General features: G+C 27.7%; 1 protein-coding gene across 1 annotated transcript in view; it reads right to left on the bottom strand.

The window, feature by feature from the left end:
• Positions 1-263: 263 nt before the first annotated feature.
• The window catches only part of LOC126232200 (repetitive organellar protein-like), an 81,925-nt gene continuing 57,661 nt past the window's right edge, over positions 264-24,527 (bottom strand). Inside the window, exons 11-16 of the mRNA XM_049942495.1 lie at positions 3,821-4,192; positions 2,739-2,864; positions 1,560-1,788; positions 1,177-1,518; positions 919-1,075; positions 264-597 (exon numbers count right to left, since the gene is read on the bottom strand). Coding sequence (XP_049798452.1) covers positions 264-597; positions 919-1,075; positions 1,177-1,518; positions 1,560-1,788; positions 2,739-2,864; positions 3,821-4,192 — 1,560 coding nt within the window. The remainder of the gene's footprint in view (positions 598-918; positions 1,076-1,176; positions 1,519-1,559; positions 1,789-2,738; positions 2,865-3,820; positions 4,193-24,527) is intronic.

The raw sequence follows: 24,527 nt of genomic DNA, 5'->3' as shown, positions 1-24,527 counted from the left end.
GATATATCGATACTTTTCGATATATCGATCCTTATCGATATATCGATACTTTTCGATACATCGATACTTTTCGATATATCGATACTTTTCGATATATCGATACTTTTCGATATATCGATACTTTTTGATATATCGATACTTATCGATAAATCGATACTTATCGATATATCGATACTTATCGATATATCGATATTTATCGATACATTGATACTTTTGATATCTTTTCGATACTTTTCGATATCTTTACGATACTTTTCGATATCTTAACGATACTTTTCGATATCTTTTCGATACTTTTCGATATCTTTTCGGTACTTTTCGATATCTTTTCGGTACTTGTCGATATCTTTTCGGTACTTTTCGATATCTTTTCGGTACTTTTCGATATCTTTTCGGTACTTTTCGATATCTTTTCGGTACTTTCCATATCTTTTCGGTACTTTTCGATATCTTTTCGGTACTTTTCGAAATCTTTTCGGTACTTTTCGATATCTTTTCGGTACTTTTCGATATCTTTTCGGTACTTTTTGATATCTTTTCGGTACTTTTCGATATCTTTTCGGTACTTTTCGATATCTTTTCGGTACTTTTCGATATCTTTTCGGTACTTTTCGATATCTTTTCGGTACTTATCGATATATCGATACTTATCGATATATCGATAGTTATCGATATATCGATAGTTATCGATATATCGAAACTTATCGATATATCGATACTTATAGATATATCGATACTTTTTCGATATATCGATACTTTACGATATTTCGATACTTTTCGATATATCGATACTTATCGATATATCGATACTTTTCGATATATCGATACTTTTCGATATATCGATGCTTTTCGTTATATCGATACTTTTCGATATATCGATACTTTTCGATATATCGATACTTATCGATATATCGATACTTTTCGATATCTTTTCGATACTTATCTATATATCGATACTTTTCGATATCTTTTCGATACTTTTCGATAACTTTTCGATACTTTTCGATATCTTTTCGGTACTTTTCGATATCTTTTCGGTACTTTTCGATATCTTTTCGGTACTTATATATCGATACTTTTCATTATATATCGATACTTATCATTATATATCGATACTTTTCATTATATATCGATACTTTTAATTATATATCGACACTTTTCATTATATATAGATACTTTTCGATATATATGGATACTTTTCGATATATATAGATACTTTTCGATATATATAGATACTTTTCGATATCTTTTCGATACTTTTCGATATCTTTTCGATACTTTTCGATATCTTTTCGATATCTTTTCGATACTTTTCGATGTCTTTTCGATACTTTTCGATATCTTTTCGATACTTTTCGATATCTTTTCGATACTTATCGATACCTTTTCGATACTTATCTATATCTTTTCGATACTTATCGATATCTTTTCGATACTTATCGATATCTTTTCGATACTTATCGATATCTTTTCGATACTTATCGATATCTTTTCGATACTTTTCATTATATATCGATACTTTTCATTATATATCGATACTTTTTATTATATATAGATACTTTTCATTATATATAGATACTTTTCGATATCTTTTCGATACTTTTCGATATCTTTTCGATACTTTTCGATATCTTTTCGATACTTTTCGATATCTTTTCGATACTTTTCGATATCTTTTCGATACTTTTCGATATATTTTCGGTACTTTACGATACCTTTTCGGTACTTTTCGATATCTTTTCGGTACTTTTGGATATCTTTTCGGTACTTTTCGATATCTTTTCGGTACTTTTCGATATCTTTTCGGTACTTTTCGATATATCGGTACTTTTCGATATATCGATACTTTACGATATATCGATACTTTTCGATATATCGATACTTTTCGATATATCGACACTTTTCGATATGTCGATACTTATCGATATATCGATACTTATCGATATATCGATACTTATCGGTATATCGATACTTATCGATATATCGATACTTATCGATATATCGATACTTTTCGATATATCGATACTTTTCGATATATCTATACTTATCGATATATCGATACTTATCGATATATCGATACTTTTCGATATATCGATACTTTTCGATATCTTTTCGATACTTTTCGATATCTTTTCGATACTTTTCGATATCTTTTCGATACTTTTCATTATATATCGATAGTTTTCATTATATATCGATACTTTTCATTATATATCGATACTTTTCATTATATATCGATACTTTTCATTATATATCGATACTTTTGCTTATATATCGATACTTTTCCTTATATATAGATACTTTTCGATATATATCGATACTTTTCGATATCTTTTCGGTACTTATCGATATCTTTTCGGTACTTATCGATATCTTTTCGATACTTTTCGATATATCGATACTTATCGATATATCGATACTTTTCGATATATCGATACTTTTCGATATATCGATACTTTTCGATATCTTATCGATACTTATCGATGTATCGATACTTTTCGATATATCGATACTTTTCGATATATCGATACTTTTAGATATATCGATAATTTTCGATATATCGATACTTTTCGATATATCGATACTTTTCGATATATCGATACTTATCGATTTATCGATACTTATCGATTTATCGATACTTTTCGATATATCGATACTTATCGATATACCGGATATATCAATACTTATCGATATATCGATACTTTTCGATATATCGATACTTATGGATATAACGATACTTTTCGATATCTTTTCTTCGATCTTTTCGATACTTTTCGATATCTTTTCGATACTTTTCGATACTTTTCGATATCTTTTCGATACTTTTCGATATCTTTTCGATACTTTTCGATATCTTTTCGATACTTTTAATTATATATCGATACTTTTTATTATATATCGATACCTTTCATTATATATCGATACTTTTTATTATATATCGATACCTTTCATTATATATCGATACTTATCATTATATATCGATACCTATCATTATATATCGATACTTATCATTATATATCGATACTTATCATTATATATCCATACTTATCATTATATATCGATACTTTTCATTATATATCGATACTTTTCATTATATATCGATACTTTTCCTTATATATAGATACTTTTCGATATATATCGATACTTTTCGATATATATCGATACTATTCGATACGTTTCGATATCTTTTCGGTACTTTTCGATATCTTTTCGGTACTTTTCGATATCTTATCGATACTCTTCGATATATCGATACTTTTCGATATTACGATACTTTTCGATATATCGATACTTTTCGATATATCGATACTTTTCGATATATCGATACTTTTCGATAAATCGATACTTTTCGATATATCGACACTTTTCGATATATCGATACTTTTCGATATACCGATACTTTTCGATATATCGATACTTATCGATATATCGATACTTATCGATTTACCGAAACTTTTCGATATATCGATACTTATCGATATATCGGATATATCGATACTTATCGATATATCGATACTTTTCGATATATCGATACTTATCGATATATCGATACTATGCGATATCTTTTCGATACTATTCGATCTTTTCGATACTTTTCGATATCTTTTCGATACTTATCGATATAACGATACTTTTCGATATATCGATACTTATCGATATATCGATACTTATCGATATATCGATACTTTTCGATATATCGATACTTATCGATATATCGATACTTATCGATATATCGATACTTATCGATATATCGATACTTATCGATATATCGATATATAGATACTTATTGATATATGGATACTTATCGATATATCGATACTTTTCGATATATCGATACTTTTCGATATATATAGATACTTTTCGATATATATAGATACTTTTCGATATCTTTTCGATACTTTTCGATACCTTTTCGATACTTTTCGATATCTTTTCGATACTTTTCGATATCTTTTCGATACTTTTCGATATCTTTTCGATACTTTTCGATAACTTTTCGATACTTTTCGGTATCTTTTCGATACTTATCGATAACTTTTCGATACTTTTCGATGTCTTTTCGATGCTTTTCGATATCTTTTCGAAACTTATCTATATCTTTTCGATACTTATCGATATCTTTTCGATACTTATCGATATCTTTTCGATACTTATCGATATCTTTTCGATACTTATCGATATCTTTTCGATACTTTTCACATTATATATCGATACTTTTCATTATATATCGATACTTTTTATTATATATAGATACTTTTCATTATATATAGACACTTTTCGATATCTTTTCGATACTTTTCGATATCTTTTCGATACTTTTCGATATCTTTTCGATACTTTTCGATATCTTTTCGGTACTTTTCGATATATCGATACTTATCGATATATCGGTACTTTTGAATATATCGATACTTTTCGATATATCGATACTTTTCGATATATCGATACTTTTCGATATATCGATACTTTTCGATATATCGATACTTTTCGATATATCGATACTTTTCGATATATCGATACTTTTCGATATCTTATCGATACTTATCGATATATCGATACTTTTCGATATATCGATACTTTTCGATATATCGATTTTTTTCGATATATCGATACTTTTCGATATATCGATACTTTTCGATATATCGATACTTTTCGATATATCGATACTTTTCGATATATCGATACTTATCGATTTATCGATACTTTTCGATATATCGATACTTATCGATATATCGGATATATCGATACTTATCGATATATCGATACTTATCGATATATCGATACTTTTCGATATATCGATACTTATCGATATATCGATACTTTTCGATATCTTTTCTTCGATCTTTTCGATACTTTTCGATATCTTTTCGATACTTTTCGATATCTTTATGATACTTTTCGATATCTTTTCGATACTTTTCGATATCTTTTCGATACTTTTCTATATCTTTTCGATACTTTTCATTATATATCGATACTTTTTATTATATATCGATACCTTTCATTATATATCGATACTTATCATTATATATCGATACTTATCATTATATATAGATACTTATCATTATATATCCATACTTATCATTATATATCGATACTTTTCGTTATATATCGATACTTTTCCTTATATATAGATACTATTCGATATATATCGATACTATTCGATATATATCGATACTTTTCGTTATCTTTTCGTTACTTTTCGATATCTTATCGGTACTTTTCGATATCTTATCGATACTTATCGATATATCGATACTTTTCGATATATCGATACTTTTCGATATCTTTTCGATACTTTTCGATATATCGATACTTTTCGATATATCGATACTTTTCGATATATCGATACCTCTCGATATATCGATACTTTTCGATATATCGATACTTTTCGATATATTGATACTTTTCGATATATGGATACTTTTCGATACATCGATACTTAGCGATATATCGTTACTTTTCGATATATCGATACTTTTCGATATATCGATACTTCTCGATATATCGATACTTCTCCATATATCGATACTTATCGATATATCGATACTTATCGATATATCGATACTTATCGATATATCGATACTTATCGATATATCGATACTTTTCGATATATCGATACTTATCGATATATCGATACTTATCGATATATACTTATACTTATCGATATATCGATATATATATATATATATATATATATCAGAATATCGATATATCAATACTTATTGATATATGGATACTTATCGATATATCGATACTTTTCGATATATCGATCCTTATCGAAATATCGATACTTTTCGATACATCGATACTTTTCGATATATCGATACTTTTCGATATATCGATACTTTTCGATATATCGATACTTTTTGATATATCGATACTTATCGATAAATCGATACTTATCGATATATCGATACTTATCGATATATCGATATTTATCGATACATTGATACTTTTCGATATCTTTTCGATACTTTTCGATATCTTTACGATACTTTTCGATATCTTAACGATACTTTTCGATATCTTTTCGATACTTTTCGATATCTTTTCGGTACTTTTCGATATCTTTTCGGTACTTGTCGATATCTTTTCGGTACTTTTCGATATCTTTTCGGTACTTTTCGATATCTTTTCGGTACTTTTCGATATCTTTTCGGTACTTTTCGATATATTTTCGGTACTTTTCGATATCTTTTCGGTACTTTTCGATATCTTTTCGGTACTTTTCGAAATCTTTTCGGTACTTTTCGATATCTTTTCGGTACTTTTCGATATCTTTTCGGTACTTTTTGATATCTTTTCGGTACTTTTCGATATCTTTTCGGTACTTTTCGATATCTTTTCGGTACTTTTCGATATCTTTTCGGTACTTTTCGATATCTTTTCGGTACTTATCGATATATCGATACTTATCGATATATCGATAGTTATCGATATATCGATACTTTTCGATATATCGAAACTTATCGATATATCGATACTTATAGATATATCGATACTTTTTCGATATATCGATACTTTACGATATTTCGATACTTTTCGATATATCGATACTTATCGATATATCGATACTTTTCGATATATCGATACTTTTCGATATATCGATGCTTTTCGTTATATCGATACTTTTCGATATATCGATACTTTTCGATATATCGATACTTATCGATATATCGATACTTTTCGATATCTTTTCGATACTTATCTATATATCGATACTTTTCGATATCTTTTCGATACTTTTCGATAACTTTTCGATACTTTTCGATATCTTTTCGGTACTTTTCGATATCTTTTCGGTACTTTTCGATATCTTTTCGGTACTTATATATCGATACTTATCATTATATATCGATACTTATCATTATATATCGATACTTTTCATTATATATCGATACTTTTAATTATATATCGATACTTTTCATTATATATAGATACTTTTCGATATATATGGATACTTTTCGATATATATAGATACTTTTCGATATATATAGATACTTTTCGATATCTTTTCGATACTTTTCGATATCTTTTCGATACTTTTCGATATCTTTTCGATATCTTTTCGATACTTTTCGATGTCTTTTCGATACTTTTCGATATCTTTTCGATACTTTTCGATATCTTTTCGATACTTATCGATACCTTTTCGATACTTATCTATATCTTTTCGATACTTATCGATATCTTTTCGATACTTATCGATATCTTTTCGATACTTATCGATATCTTTTCGATACTTATCGATATCTTTTCGATACTTTTCATTATATATCGATACTTTTCATTATATATCGATACTTTTTATTATATATAGATACTTTTCATTATATATAGATACTTTTCGATATCTTTTCGATACTTTTCGATATCTTTTCGATACTTTTCGATATCTTTTCGATACTTTTCGATATCTTTTCGATACTTTTCGATATATTTTCGGTACTTTACGATACCTTTTCGGTACTTTTCGATATCTTTTCGGTACTTTTGGATACCTTTTCGGTACTTTTCGATATCTTTTCGGTACTTTTCGATATCTTTTCGGTACTTTTCGATATATCGGTACTTTTCGATATATCGATACTTTACGATATATCGATACTTTTCGATATATCGATACTTTTCGATATATCGACACTTTTCGATATGTCGATACTTATCGATATATCGATACTTATCGATATATCGATACTTATCGATATATCGATACTTATCGATATATCGATACTTATCGATATATCGATACTTTTCGATATATCGATACTTTTCGATATATCTATACTTATCGATATATCGATACTTATCGATATATCGATACTTTTCGATATATCGATACTTTTCGATATCTTTTCGATACTTTTCGATATCTTTTCGATACTTTTCGATATCTTTTCGATACTTTTCGATATCTTTTCGATACTTTTCATTATATATCGATAGTTTTCATTATATATCGATACTTTTCATTATATATCGATACTTTTCATTATATATCGATACTTTTCATTATATATCGATACTTTTGCTTATATATCGATACTTTTCCTTATATATAGATACTTTTCGATATATATCGATACTTTTCGATATCTTTTCGGTACTTATCGATATCTTTTCGGTACTTATCGATATCTTTTCGATACTTTTCGATATATCGATACTTATCGATATATCGATACTTTTCGATATATCGATACTTTTCGATATATCGATACTTTTCGATATCTTATCGATACTTATCGATGTATCGATACTTTTCGATATATCGATACTTTTCGATATATCGATACTTTTAGATATATCGATAATTTTCGATATATCGATACTTTTCGATATATCGATACTTTTCGATATATCGATACTTATCGATTTATCGATACTTATCGATTTATCGATACTTTTCGATATATCGATACTTATCGATATACCGGATATATCAATACTTATCGATATATCGATACATTTCGATATATCGATACTTATGGATATAACGATACTTTTCGATATCTTTTCTTCGATCTTTTCGATACTTTTCGATATCTTTTCGATACTTTTCGATACTTTTCGATATCTTTTCGATACTTTTCGATATCTTTTCGATACTTTTCGATATCTTTTCGGTACTTTTCGATATCTTTTCGGTACTTGTCGATATCTTTTCGGTACTTGTCGATATCTTTTCGGTACTTGTCGATATCTTTTCGGTACTTGTCGATATCTTTTCGGTACTTTTCGATATCTTTTCGGTACTTTTCGATATCTTTTCGGTACTTTTCGATATATTTTCGGTACTTTTCGATATCTTTTCGGTACTTTTCGATATCTTTTCGGTACTTTTCGATATCTTTTCGGTACTTTTCGATATCTTTTCGGTACTTTTCGATATCTTTTCGGTACTTTTCGATATCTTTTCGGTACTTTTCGATATCTTTTCGGTACTTTTCGATATCTTTTCGGTACTTTTCGATATCTTTTCGGTACTTTTCGATATCTTTTCGGTACTTATCGATATATCGATACTTATCGATATATCGATACTTATCGATATATCGATACTTTTCGATATATCGATACTTTTCGATACATCGATACTTTTCGATACATCGATACTTTTCGATATTTCGATACTTTTCGATATATCGATACTTTACGATTTATCGATACTTTTCGATATATCGATACTTTTCGATATATCGATACTTATCGATAAATCGATACTTATCGATATTTCGATACTTATCGATATATCGATACTTATCGATACATCGATACTTATCGATACATCGGTACTTATCGATACATCGATACTTTTCGATATATCGATACTTTTCGATATATCGATACTTTTCGTTATATCGATACTTTTCGATATATCGATACTTTTCGATATATCGATACTTATCGATATATCGATACTTTTCGATATCTTTTCGATACTTATCGATATATCGATACTTTTCGATATCTTTTCGATACTTTTCGATATCTTTTCGATACTTTTCGATATCTTTTCGGTACTTTTCGATATCTTTTCGGTACTTTTCGATATCTTTTCGGTACTTATATATCGATACTTATCATTATATATCGATACTTATCATTATATATCGATACTTTTCATTATATATAGATACTTTTCGATATATATAGATACTTTTCGATATATATAGATACTTTTCGATATATATAGATACTTTTCGATATCTTTTCGATACTTTTCGATATCTTTTCGATATCTTTTCGATACTTTTCGATGTCTTTTCGATACTTTTCGATATCTTTTCGATACTTATCGATATCTTTTCGATACTTATCGATATCTTTTCGATACTTATCGATATCTTTTCGATACTTTTCATTATATATCGATACTTTTCATTATATATCGATACTTTTTATTATATATAGATACTTTTCATTATATATAGATACTTTTCGATATCTTTTCGATACCTTTCGATATCTTTTCGATACTTTTCGATATCTTTTCGGTACTTTTCGATATCTTTTCGGTACTTTTCGATATCTTTTCGGTACTTTTGGATATCTTTTCGGTACTTTTGGATATCTTTTCGGCACTTTTCGATATCTTTTCGATATTTTCGACATCTTTTCGGTACTTTTCGATGTATCGGTACTTTTCGATATATCGATACTTTACGATATATCGATACTTTTCGATATATCGATACTTTTCGATATATCGATACTTATCGATATATCGATACTTATCGATATATCGATACTTATCGATATATCGATACTTATCGATACTTATCGATATATCGGTACTTATCGATATATCGGTACTTTTCGATATATCGGTACTTTTCGATATATCGATACTTATCGATATATCGATACTTTTCGATATATCGATACTTTTCGATATCTTTTCGATACTTTTCGATATCATTTCGATACTTTTCGATATCTTTTCGATACTTTTCGATATCTTTTCGATACTTTTTGATATCTTTTCGATACTTTTCGATATCTTTTCGGTACTTTTCGATATCTTTTCGGTACTTATCGATATCTTTTCGGTACTTATCGATATCTTTTCGATACGTATCGATATATCGATACTTATCGATATATCGATACTTATCGATACTTATCGATATATCGATACTTATCGATATATCGATACTTTTCGATATATCGATACTTTTCGATATCTTATCGATACTTATCGATATATCGATACTTTTCGATATATCGATACTTTTCGATATATCGATTTTTTTCGATATATCGATACTTTTCGATATATCGATACTTTTCGATATATCGATACTTTTCGATATATCGATACTTTTCGATATATCGATACTTATCGATTTATCGATACTTTTCGATATATCGATACTTATCGATATATCGGATATATCGATACTTATCGATATATCGATACTTATCGATATATCGATACTTTTCGATATATCGATACTTATCGATATATCGATACTTTTCGATATCTTTTCTTCGATCTTTTCGATACTTTTCGATATCTTTTCGATACTTTTCGATATCTTTATGATACTTTTCGATATCTTTTCGATACTTTTCGATATCTTTTCGATACTTTTCTATATCTTTTCGATACTTTTCATTATATATCGATACTTTTTATTATATATCGATACCTTTCATTATATATCGATACTTATCATTATATATCGATACTTATCATTATATATCGATACTTATCATTATATATCCATACTTATCATTATATATCGATACTTTTCGTTATATATCGATACTTTTCCTTATATATAGATACTATTTGATATATATCGATACTATTCGATATATATCGATACTTTTCGTTATCTTTTCGTTACTTTTCAATATCTTATCGGTACTTTTCGATATCTTATCGATACTTATCGATATATCGATACTTTTCGATATATCGATACTTTTCGATATCTTTTCGATACTTTTCGATATATCGATACTTTTCGATATATCGATACTTTTCGATATATCGATACCTCTCGATATATCGATACTTATCGATATATCGATACTTTTCGATATATCGATACTTTTCGATATATTGATACTTTTCGATATATGGATACTTTTCGATACATCGATACTTAGCGATATATCGTTACTTTTCGATATATCGATACTTTTCGATATATCGATACTTCTCGATATTTCGATACTTCTCCATATATCGATACTTATCGATATATCGATACTTATCGATATATCGATACTTTTCGATATATCGATACTTATCGATATATCGATACTTTTCGATATATCGATACTTATCGATATATCGATACTTATCGATATATCGATACTTATCGATATATACTTATACTTATCGATATATCGATATATATATATATATATATATATATATCAGAATATCGATATATCAATACTTATTGATATATGGATACTTATCGATATATCGATACTTTTCGATATATCGATCCTTATCGATATATCGATACTTTTCGATACATCGATACTTTTCGATATATCGATACTTTTCGATATATCGATACTTTTCGATATATCGATACTTTTTGATATATCGATACTTATCGATAAATCGATACTTATCGATATATCGATACTTATCGATATATCGATATTTATCGATACATTGATACTTTTCGATATCTTTTCGATACTTTTCGATATCTTTACGATACTTTTCGATATCTTAACGATACTTTTCGATATCTTTTCGATACTTTTCGATATCTTTTCGGTACTTTTCGATATCTTTTCGGTACTTGTCGATATCTTTTCGGTACTTTTCGATATCTTTTCGGTACTTTTCGATATCTTTTTGGTACTTTTCGATATCTTTTCGGTACTTTTCGATATCTTTTCGGTACTTATCGATATATCGATACTTATCGATATATCGATAGTTATCGATATATCGATAGTTATCGATATATCGAAACTTATCGGTATATCGATACTTATAGATATATCGATACTTTTTCGATATATCGATACTTTACGATATTTCGATACTTTTCGATATATCGATACTTATCGATATATCGATACTTTTCGATATATCGATAGTTTTCGATATATCGATGCTTTTCGTTATATCGATACTTTTCGATATATCGATACTTATCGATATATCGATACTTATCGATATATCGATACTTTTCGATATATCGATACTTATAGATATATCGATACTTTTCGATATATCGATACTTTTCAATATATATAGATACTTTTCGATATATATAGATACTTTTCGATATCTTTTCGATACTTTTCGATACCTTTTCGATACTTTTCGATATCTTTTCGATACTTTTCGATATCTTTTCGATACTTTTCGATATCTTTTCGATACTTTTCGATAACTTTTCGATACTTTTCGATATCTTTTCGATACTTTTCGATATCTTTTCGGTACTTTTCGATATATCGATACTTATCGATATATCGGTACTTTTCGATATATCGATACTTTTCGATATATCGATACTTTTCGATATATCGATACTTTTCGATATATCGATACTTTTCGATATATCGATACTTTTCGATATATCGATACTTTTCGATACATCGATAGTTATCGATATATCGATACTTATCGATATATCGACACTTATCGATATATCGATACTTATCGATATATCGATACTTATCGATATATCGATACTTATCGATATATCGATACTTATCGACTCTTATCGATATATCGATACTTATCGATATATCGATACTTATCGATATATCGATACTTTTCGATATATCGATACTTTTCGATATATCGATACTTATCGATATATCGATACTTTTCGATAAATCGATACTTTTCGATATATCGATACTTATCGATATATCGATACTTATCGATATATCGATACTTATCGATATATCGATATTTTTCGATACATCGATATCGATATATTGATACTTTTCGATATATCGATACTTATCGATATATCGATACTTTTCGATACATCGATACTTATCGATATATCGATACTTATCGATATGTCGATACTTACCGATATATCGATACTTATCGATATGTCGATACTTATCGATATATCGATACTTATCGATATATCGATACTTTTCGATATCTTTTCGATACTTTTCGATATCTTTTCGATACTTTTTGATATCTTTTCGATACTTTTCGATATCTTTTCGATACTTTTCATTATATATCGATACTTTTCATTATATATCGATACTTTTCATTATATATCGACACTTTTCCTTATATATCGATACTTTTCCTTATATATAGATACTTTTCGATATATATCGATGCTTTTCGATATATATCGATACTATTCGATATCTTTTCGATACTTTTCGATATCTTTTCGATACTTTTCGATACCTTTTCGGTACTTTTCGATATCTTCTCGGTACTTTTCGATATCTTTTCGGTACTTTTCCATATCTTTTCGGTACTTTTCGATATCTTTTCGGTACTTTTAGATATCTTTTCGGTACTTATCGATATCTTTTCGGTACTTATCGATTTCTTTTCGGTACTTATCGATATCTTTTCGGTACTTTTCGATATATCGATATTTATCGATATATCGATTCTTTTCGATATATCGATACTTTTCGATATATCGATACTTTTCGATATATCGATACTTCTTGATATATCGATACTATTAGATATATCGATACTTTTCGATATATCGATACTTTTCGATATATCGATACTTATCGATATATCGATACTTTTCCGATACATCGATACTTTTCGATATATCGATACTTTTCGATATATTGATACTTATCGATATATCGATACTTTTCGATACATCAATACTTTTCGATATATCGATACTTATCGATATATCGATACTTTTCGATGTATCGATACTTATCGATATATCGATACTTTTCGATACATCGATACTTTTCGATATATCGATACTTATCGATATATCGATACTTTTCGATATATCGATACTTTTCGATATATCGATACTTTTCGATATTTTTTCGGTACTTTTCGATATCTTTTCGATACTTTTCGATATCTTTTCTATACTTTTCGATATCTTTTCGATATCTTTTCGATACTTTTCGATGTCTTTTCGATACTTTACGATATCTTTTCGATACTTTTCGATATCTTTTCGATACTTATCTATAAAATTTCGATACTTATCGATATCTTTTCGATACTTATCGATATCTTTTCGATACTTATCGATATTTTTTCGATACTTTTCATTATATATCGATACTTTTCATTATATATCAATACTTTTTATTATATATAGATACTTTTCATTATATATAAATACTTATCGACATCTTTTCGATACTTATCGATATCTTTTCGATACTTTTCGAAAACTTTTCGGTACTTTTCGATATCTTTTCGGTACTTTTCGATATCTTTTCGGTACTTTTCGATATCTTTTCGGTACTTTTGGATATCTTTTCGGTACTTTTCGATATCTTTTCGGTACTTTTCGATATCTTTTCGATACTTTTCGATATCTTTTCGGTACTTTTCGATATATCGGTACTTTTCGATATATCGATACTTTACGATATATCGATTCTTTACGATATATCGATACTTTTCGATATATCGATACTTTTCGATTTATCGATACTTATCGATATATCGATACTTATCGGCATATCGATACTTATCGATATATCGATACTTATCGATATATCGATACTTATCGATATATCGATACTTATCGATATATCGATACTTATCGATATATCGATACTTATCGATACTTATCGATATATCGATACTTATCGATATATCGGTACTTTTCGATATATCGGTACTTTTCGATATATCGATACTTATCGATATAATGATACTATTCGATATATCGATACTGTTCGATATATCGATACATTTCGATATCTTTTCGATACTTTTCGATATCATTTCGATACTTTTCGATATCTTTTCGATACTTTTCGATATCTTTTCGATACTTTTCGATATCTTTTCGGTACTTTTCGATATCTTTTCGGTACTTTTCGATACCTTTTCTGTACTTATCGATATATCGATACTTATCGATATATCGATACTTATCGATATATCGATACTTATCGATATATCTATACTTTGCGATATATCGATACTTATCGATATATCGATACTTTTCGATATATCGATACTTTTCGATATATCGATACTTTTCGATATACCGATTCTTTTTGATATATCGATACTTATCGATATATCGATACTTATCGATATATCGATACTTTTCGATATATCGATACTTTTCGATATATCGATACTTTTCGATATATCAATACTTTTCGATATATCGATAGTTTTCGATATATCGATACTTATCGATATATCGGATATATCGTTACTTATCGATATATCGATACTTTTCGATATATCGATACTTTTCGATATATCGATACTTTTCGATATCTTTTCGATACTTTTCGATCTTTTCGATACTTTTCGATATCTTTTCGATACTTTTCGATATCTTTTCGATACTTTTCGATATCTTTTCGATACTTTTCATTATATATCGATACATTTTATTATATATCGATACTTATCTTTATATATCGATACTTATCATTATATATCGATACTTATCATTATATATCGATACTTATCATTATATATCCATACTTATCATTATATATCGATACTTTTCATTATATATCGATACTTTTCATTATATATCGATAGTTTTCCTTATATATCGATACTTTTCCTTATATATAGATACTTTTCGATATATATCAATACTTTTCGATATATATCGATACTATTCGATATATATCGATACTTTTCGATATCTTTCCGGTACTTTTCGATATCTTATCGGTAATTTTCGATATCTTATCGATACTTATCGATATATCGATACTTTTCGATGTATCGATACTTTTCTATATATCGATACTTTTCGATATATCGATACTTTTCGATATATCGATAGTTTTCGATATATCGATACTTTTCGATATATCGATACTTTTCTATATATCGATACTTTTCGATAAACCGATACTTCTCGATATATCGATACTTTTCGATATATCGATACTTTTCGATAAATCGATACTTCTCGATATATCGATACTTATCGATATATCGATACTTATCGATATATCGATACTTATCGATATATCGATACTTATCGATATATCGATACTTTTCGATAAATCGATACTTATCGATTTATCGATACTTATCGATATATCGATATATCGATACTTATTGATATATGGATACTTATCGATATATCGATACTTATCGATATATCGATACTTTTCGATATATCGATACTTTTCGATATATCGATACTTTTCGATATATCGATACTTTTCGTTATATCTATACTTATCGATATATCGATACTTATCGATATATCGATACTTATCGATACATCGATACTTTTCGATATCTTTTCGATACTTTTCGATATCTTTACGATACTTTTCGATGTCTTTTCGATACTTTTCGATATCTTTTCGATACTTTTCGATATCTTTTCGGTACTTGTCGATATCTTTTCGGTACTTGTCGATATCTTTTCGGTACTTGTCGATATCTTTTCGGTACTTGTCGATATCTTTTCGGTACTTTTCGATATCTTTTCGGTACTTTTCGATATCTTTTCGGTACTTTTCGAAATCTTTTCGGTACTTTTCGAAATCTTTTCGGTACTTTTCGATATCTTTTCGGTACTTTTCGATATCTTTTCGGTACTTTTCGATATCTTTCCGGTACTTTTCGATATCTTTTCGGTACTTTTCGATATCTTTTCGGTACTTATCGATATATCGACACTTATCGATATATCGATACTTATCGATATATCGATACTTTTCGATATATCGATACTTTTCGATACATCGATACTTTTCGATACATCGATACTTTTCGATATTTCGATACTTTTCGATATATCGATACTTTATGATTTATCGATACTTTTCGATATATCGATACTTTTCGAAAGATCGATACTTATCGATATATCGATACTTATCGATATATCGATACTTATCGATATATCGATACTTATCGATACATCGATACTTATCGATACATCGATACTTATCGATACATCGATACTTTTCGATATATCGATACTTATCGATACATCGATACTTTTCGATATATCGATACTTTTCGTTATATCGATACTTTTCGATATATCGATACTTTTCGATATATCGATACTTATCGATATATCGATACTTTTCGATATCTTTTCGATACTTATCGATATATCGATACTTTTCGATATCTTTTCGATACTTTTCGATATCTTTTCGATACTTTTCGATATCTTTTCGGTACTTTTCGATATCTTTTCGGTACTTTTCGATATCTTTTCGGTACTTATATATCGATACTTATCATTATATATAGATACTTATCATTATATATCGATACTTTTCATTATATATCGATACTTTTAATTATATATCGACACTTTTCATTATATATAGATACTTTTCGATATATATAGATACTTTTCGTTATATATAGATACTTTTCGATATCTTTTCGATACTTTTCGATATCTTTTCGGTATCTTTTCGATACTTTTCGATGTCTTTTCGATACTTTTCGATATCTTTTCGATACTTATCGATATCTTTTCGATACTTATCTATGTCTTTTCGATACTTATCGATATCTTTTCGTTACTTATCGATATCTTTTCGATACTTATCGATATCTTTTCGATACTTTTCATTATATATCGATACTTTTCATTATATATCGATACTTTTTATTATATATAGATACTTTTCATTATATATAGATACTTTTCGATATCTTTTCGATACTTTTCGATATCTTTTCGATACTTTTGATATCTTTTCGATACTTTTCGATATCTTTTCGGTACTTTTCGATATCTTTTCGGTACTTTTCGATATCTTTTCGGTACTTTTCGATATCTTTTCGGTACTTTTGGATATCTTTTCGGTACTTTTGGATATCTTTTCGGAACTTTTCGATATCTTTTCGATACTTTTCGATATCTTTTCGGTACTTTTCGATATATCGGTACTTTTCGATATATCGATACTTTACGATATATCGATACTTTTCGATATATCGATACTTATCGATATATCGATACTTATCGATTTATCGATACTTATCGATACATCGATACTTATCGATATATCGATACTTATCGATACTTATCGATATATCGGTACTTATCGATATATCGGTACTTTTCGATATATCGGTACTTTTCGATATATCGATACTTATTGATATATCGATACTTTTCGATATATCGATACTTTTCGATATCTTTTCGATACTTTTCGATATCTTTTCGATACTTTTCGATATCTTTTCGATACTTTTTGATATCTTTTCGATACTTTTCGATATCTTTTCGGTACTTTTCGATATCTTTTCGGTACTTATCGATATCTTTTCGATACGTATCGATATATCGATACATATCGATATATCGATACTTATCGATACTTATCGATATATCGATACTTATCGATATATCGATACTTTTCGATATATCGATACTTTTCGATATCTTATCGATACTTATCGATATATCGATACTTTTCGATATATCGATACTTTTCGATATACCGATTTTTTTCGTTATATCGACACTTTTCGATATATCGATACTTATCGATTTATCGATACTTTTCGATATATCGATACTTATCGATATATCGGATATATCGATACTTATCGATATATCGATACTTATCGATATATCGATACTTTTCGATATATCGATACTTATCGATATATCGATACTTTTCGATATCTTTTCTTCGATCTTTACGATACTTTTCGATATCTCTTCGATACTTTTCGATATCTTTATGATACTTTTCGATATCTTTTCGATACTTTTCGATATCTTTTCGAAACTTTTCTATATCTTTTCGATACTTTTCATTATATATCGATACTTTTTATTATATATCGATACCTTTCATTATATATCGATACTTATCTTTATATATCGATACTTATCATTATATATCGATATTTATCATTATATATCCATACTTATCATTATATATCCATACTTATCATTATATATCGATACTATTCCTTATATATAGATACTTTTCGATATATATCGATACTTTTCGATATATATCGATACTATTCGATATATATCGATTCTTTTCGTTATCTTTTCGGTACTTTTCGATATCTTATCGATACCTATCGATATATCGATACTTTTCGATATATCGATACTTTTCGATATATCGATACTTTTCGATATATCGATACTTTTCGATATATCGATACCTTTCGATATATCGATACTTATCGATATATCGGATATATCGTTACTTATCGATATATCGATACTTTTCGATATATCGATACTTATCGATATATCGATACTTTTCGATATATCGATACTTTTCGGTATATCGATACTTCTCGATATATCGATACTTATCGATATATCGATACTAATCGATATATCGATACTTATCGATATATCGATACTTATCGATATATCGATACTTTTCGATATATCGATACTTTTCGATATGTCGATACTTATCGATATATCGATACTTATCGATATATACTTATACTTATCGATATATATATATATATATATATATATATATATATATATATATATATATATATATATATATATATATATATATATATATATCGATACTTATTGATATATGGATACTTATCGATATATCGATACTTTTCGATATATCGATACTTTTCGATATATCGATACTTTTCGATATATCGATACTTTTCGATATATCGATACTTTTCGATATATCGATACTTATCGATATATCGATACTTTTCGATATATCGATACTTTTCGATATATCGATACTTATCGATATATCGATACTTATCGATATATATCGATATATCGATACTTATCGATATATCGATACTTATCGATATATCGATACTTATCGATACATCGATACTTATCGATACATCGATATTTTTGAAATATCTATACTTTTCGATATATCGATACTTTTCGTTATATCGATACTTTTCGATATATCGATAAATTTCGATATATCGATACTTGTCGATATATCGATACTTTTCGATATCTTTTCGATACTTATCGACATATCGATACTATTCGATATCTTTTCGATACTTTTCGATATCTTTTCGGTACTTTTCGATATCTTTTCGGTACTTATATATCGATACTTATCATTATATATCGATACTTATATTTATATATCGATACTTTTCATTATATGTCGATACTTTTAATTATATATCGATACTTTTCGTTATATATAGATACTTTTCGATATATATAGATACTTTTCGATATATATAGATACTTTTCGATATATATAGATACTTTTCGATATCTTTTCGAAACTTTTCGATATCTTTTCGATACTTATCGATACCTTTTCGATACTTATCGATATCTTTTCGATACTTAGCGATATCTTTTCGATACTTATCGATATCTTTTCGATACTTATCGATATCTTTTCGATACTTTTCATTATATATCGATACTTTTCATTATATATCGATACTTTTTATTATATATAGATACTTTTCATTATATATAGATACTTTTCGATATCTTTTCGATACTTTTCGATATCTTTTCGATACTTTTCGATAACTTTTCGATACTTTTCGATATCTTTTCGATACTTTTCGATATCTTTTCGATACTTTTCGGTATCTTTTCGGTACTTTTCGATATCCTTTCGGTACTTTTCGATATCTTTTCGGTACTTTTCGATATCTTTGCGGTACTTTTCGATATATCGGTACTTTTCGATATATCGATACTTTACGATATATCGATACTTTTCGATATATCGATACTTTTCGATATATCGACACTTTTCGATATATCGATACTTATCGATATATCGATACTTATCGATATATCGATACTTATCGATATATCGATACTTATCGATAAATCGATACTTATCGATATATCGATACTTATCGATATATCGATATTTATCGATACATTGATACTTTTCGATATCTTTTCGATACTTTTCGATATCTTTACGATACTTTTCGATATCTTAACGATACTTTTCGATATCTTTTCGATACTTTTCGATATCTTTTCGATACTTGTCGATATCTTTTCGGTACTTGTCGATATCTTTTCGGTACTTGTCGATATCTTTTCGGTACTTTTCGATATCTTTTCGGTACTTTTCGATATCTTTTCGGTACTTTTCGATATCTTTTCGGTACTTGTCGATATCTATTCGGTACTTTTCGATATCTTTTCGGTACTTTTCGATATCTTTTCGGTACTTTTCGATATCTTTTCGGTACTTTTCGATATATTTTCGGTACTTTTCGATATCTTTTCGGTACTTTTCGAAATCTTTTCGGTACTTTTCGATATCTTTTCGGTACTTTTCGATATCTTTTAGGTACTTTTTGATATCTTTTCGGTACTTTTCGATATCTTTTCGGTACTTTTCGATATCTTTTCGGTACTTTTCGATATCTTTTCGGTAATTTTCGATATATCGATACTTATCGATATATCGATAGTTATCGATATATCGATACTTTTCGATATATCGAAACTTATCGATATATCGATACTTATAGATATATCGATACTTTTTCGATATATCGATACTTTACGATATTTCGATACTTTTCGATATATCGATACTTATCGATATATCGATACTTTTCGATATATCGATACTTTTCGATATATCGATGCTTTTCGTTATATCGATACTTTTCGATATATCGATACTTTTCGATATATCGATACTTATCGATATATCGATACTTTTCGATATCTTTTCGATACTTATCTATATATCGATACTTTTCGATATCTTTTCGATACTTTTCGATAACTTTTCGATACTTTTCGATATCTTTTCGGTACTTTTCGATATCTTTTCGGTACTTTTCGATATCTTTTCGGTACTTATATATCGATACTTATCATTATATATCGATACTTATCATTATATATCGATACTTTTCATTATATATCGATACTTTTAATTATATATCGATACTTTTCATTATATATAGATACTTTTCGATATATATGGATACTTTTCGATATATATAGATACTTTTCGATATATATAGATACTTTTCGATATCTTTTCGATACTTTTCGATATCTTTTCGATACTTTTCGATATCTTTTCGATATCTTTTCGATACTTTTCGATGTCTTTTCGATACTTTTCGATATCTTTTCGATACTTTTCGATATCTTTTCGATACTTATCGATACCTTTTCGATACTTATCTATATCTTTTCGATACTTATCGATATCTTTTCGATACTTATCGATATCTTTTCGATACTTTTCATTATATATCGATACTTTTCATTATATATTGATACTTTTTATTATATATAGATACTTTTCATTATATATAGATACTTTTCGATACTTTTCGATATCTTTTCGATACTTTTCGATATCTTTTCGATACTTTTCGATATCTTTTCGATACTTTTCGATATCTTTTCGATACTTTTCGATATATTTTCGGTACTTTACGATACCTTTTCGGTACTTTTCGATATATTTTCGGTACTTTTGGATATCTTTTCGGTACTTTTCGATATCTTTTCGGTACTTTTCGATATCTTTTCGGTACTTTTCGATATATCGGTACTTTTCGATATATCGATACTTTACGATATATCGATACTTTTCGATATATCGATACTTTTCGATATATCGACACTTTTCGATATGTCGATACTTATCGATATATCGATACTTATCGATATATCGATACTTATCGATATATCGATACTTATCGATATACCGATACTTTTCGATATATCGATACTTTTCGATATATCTATACTTATCGATATATCGATACTTATCGATATATCGATACTTTTCGATATATCGATACTTTTCGATATCTTTTCGATACTTTTCGATATCTTTTCGATACTTTTCGATATCTTTTCGATACTTTTCGATATCTTTTCGATACTTTTCATTATATATCGATAGTTTTCATTATATATCGATACTTTTCATTATATATCGATACTTTTCATTATATATCGATACTTTTCATTATATATCGATACTTTTGCTTATATATCGATACTTTTCCTTATATATAGATACTTTTCGATATATATCGATACTTTTCGATATCTTTTCGGTACTTATCGATATCTTTTCGGTACGTATCGATATCTTTTCGATACTTTTCGATATATCGATACTTATCGATATATCGATACTTTTCGATATATCGATACTTTTCGATATATCGATACTTTTCGATATCTTATCGATACTTATCGATGTATCGATACTTTTCGATATATCGATACTTTTCGATATATCGATACTTTTAGATATATCGATAATTTTCGATATATCGATACTTTTCGATATATCGATACTTTTCGATATATCGATACTTATCGATTTATCGATACTTATCGATTTATCGATACTTTTCGATATATCGATACTTATCGATATACCGGATATATCAATACTTATCGATATATCGATACTTTTCGATATATCGATACTTATGGATATAACGATACTTTTCGATATCTTTTCTTCGATCTTTTCGATACTTTTCGATATCTTTTCGATACTTTTCGATACTTTTCGATATCTTTTCGATACTTTTCGATATCTTTTCGATACTTTTCGATATCTTTTCGATACTTTTAATTATATATCGATACTTTTTATTATATATCGATACCTTTCATTATATATCGATACTTTTTATTATATATCGATACCTTTCATTATATATCGATACTTATCATTATATATCGATACCTATCATTATATATCGATACTTATCATTATATATCGATACCTATCATTATATATCCATACTTATCATTATATATCGATACTTTTCATTATATATCGATACTTTTCATTATATATCGATACTTTTCCTTATATATAGATACTTTTCGATATATATCGATACTTTTCGATATATATCGATACTATTC

This window comes from Schistocerca nitens, unplaced genomic scaffold, assembly GCF_023898315.1.
Source record: "Schistocerca nitens isolate TAMUIC-IGC-003100 unplaced genomic scaffold, iqSchNite1.1 HiC_scaffold_466, whole genome shotgun sequence".
NCBI classification, from domain to species: Eukaryota; Metazoa; Arthropoda; class Insecta; order Orthoptera; family Acrididae; genus Schistocerca; species Schistocerca nitens.
The sequence above is the reverse complement of the archived record's forward strand: the minus strand, read 5'-3'. Positions and strand labels throughout refer to the sequence as shown.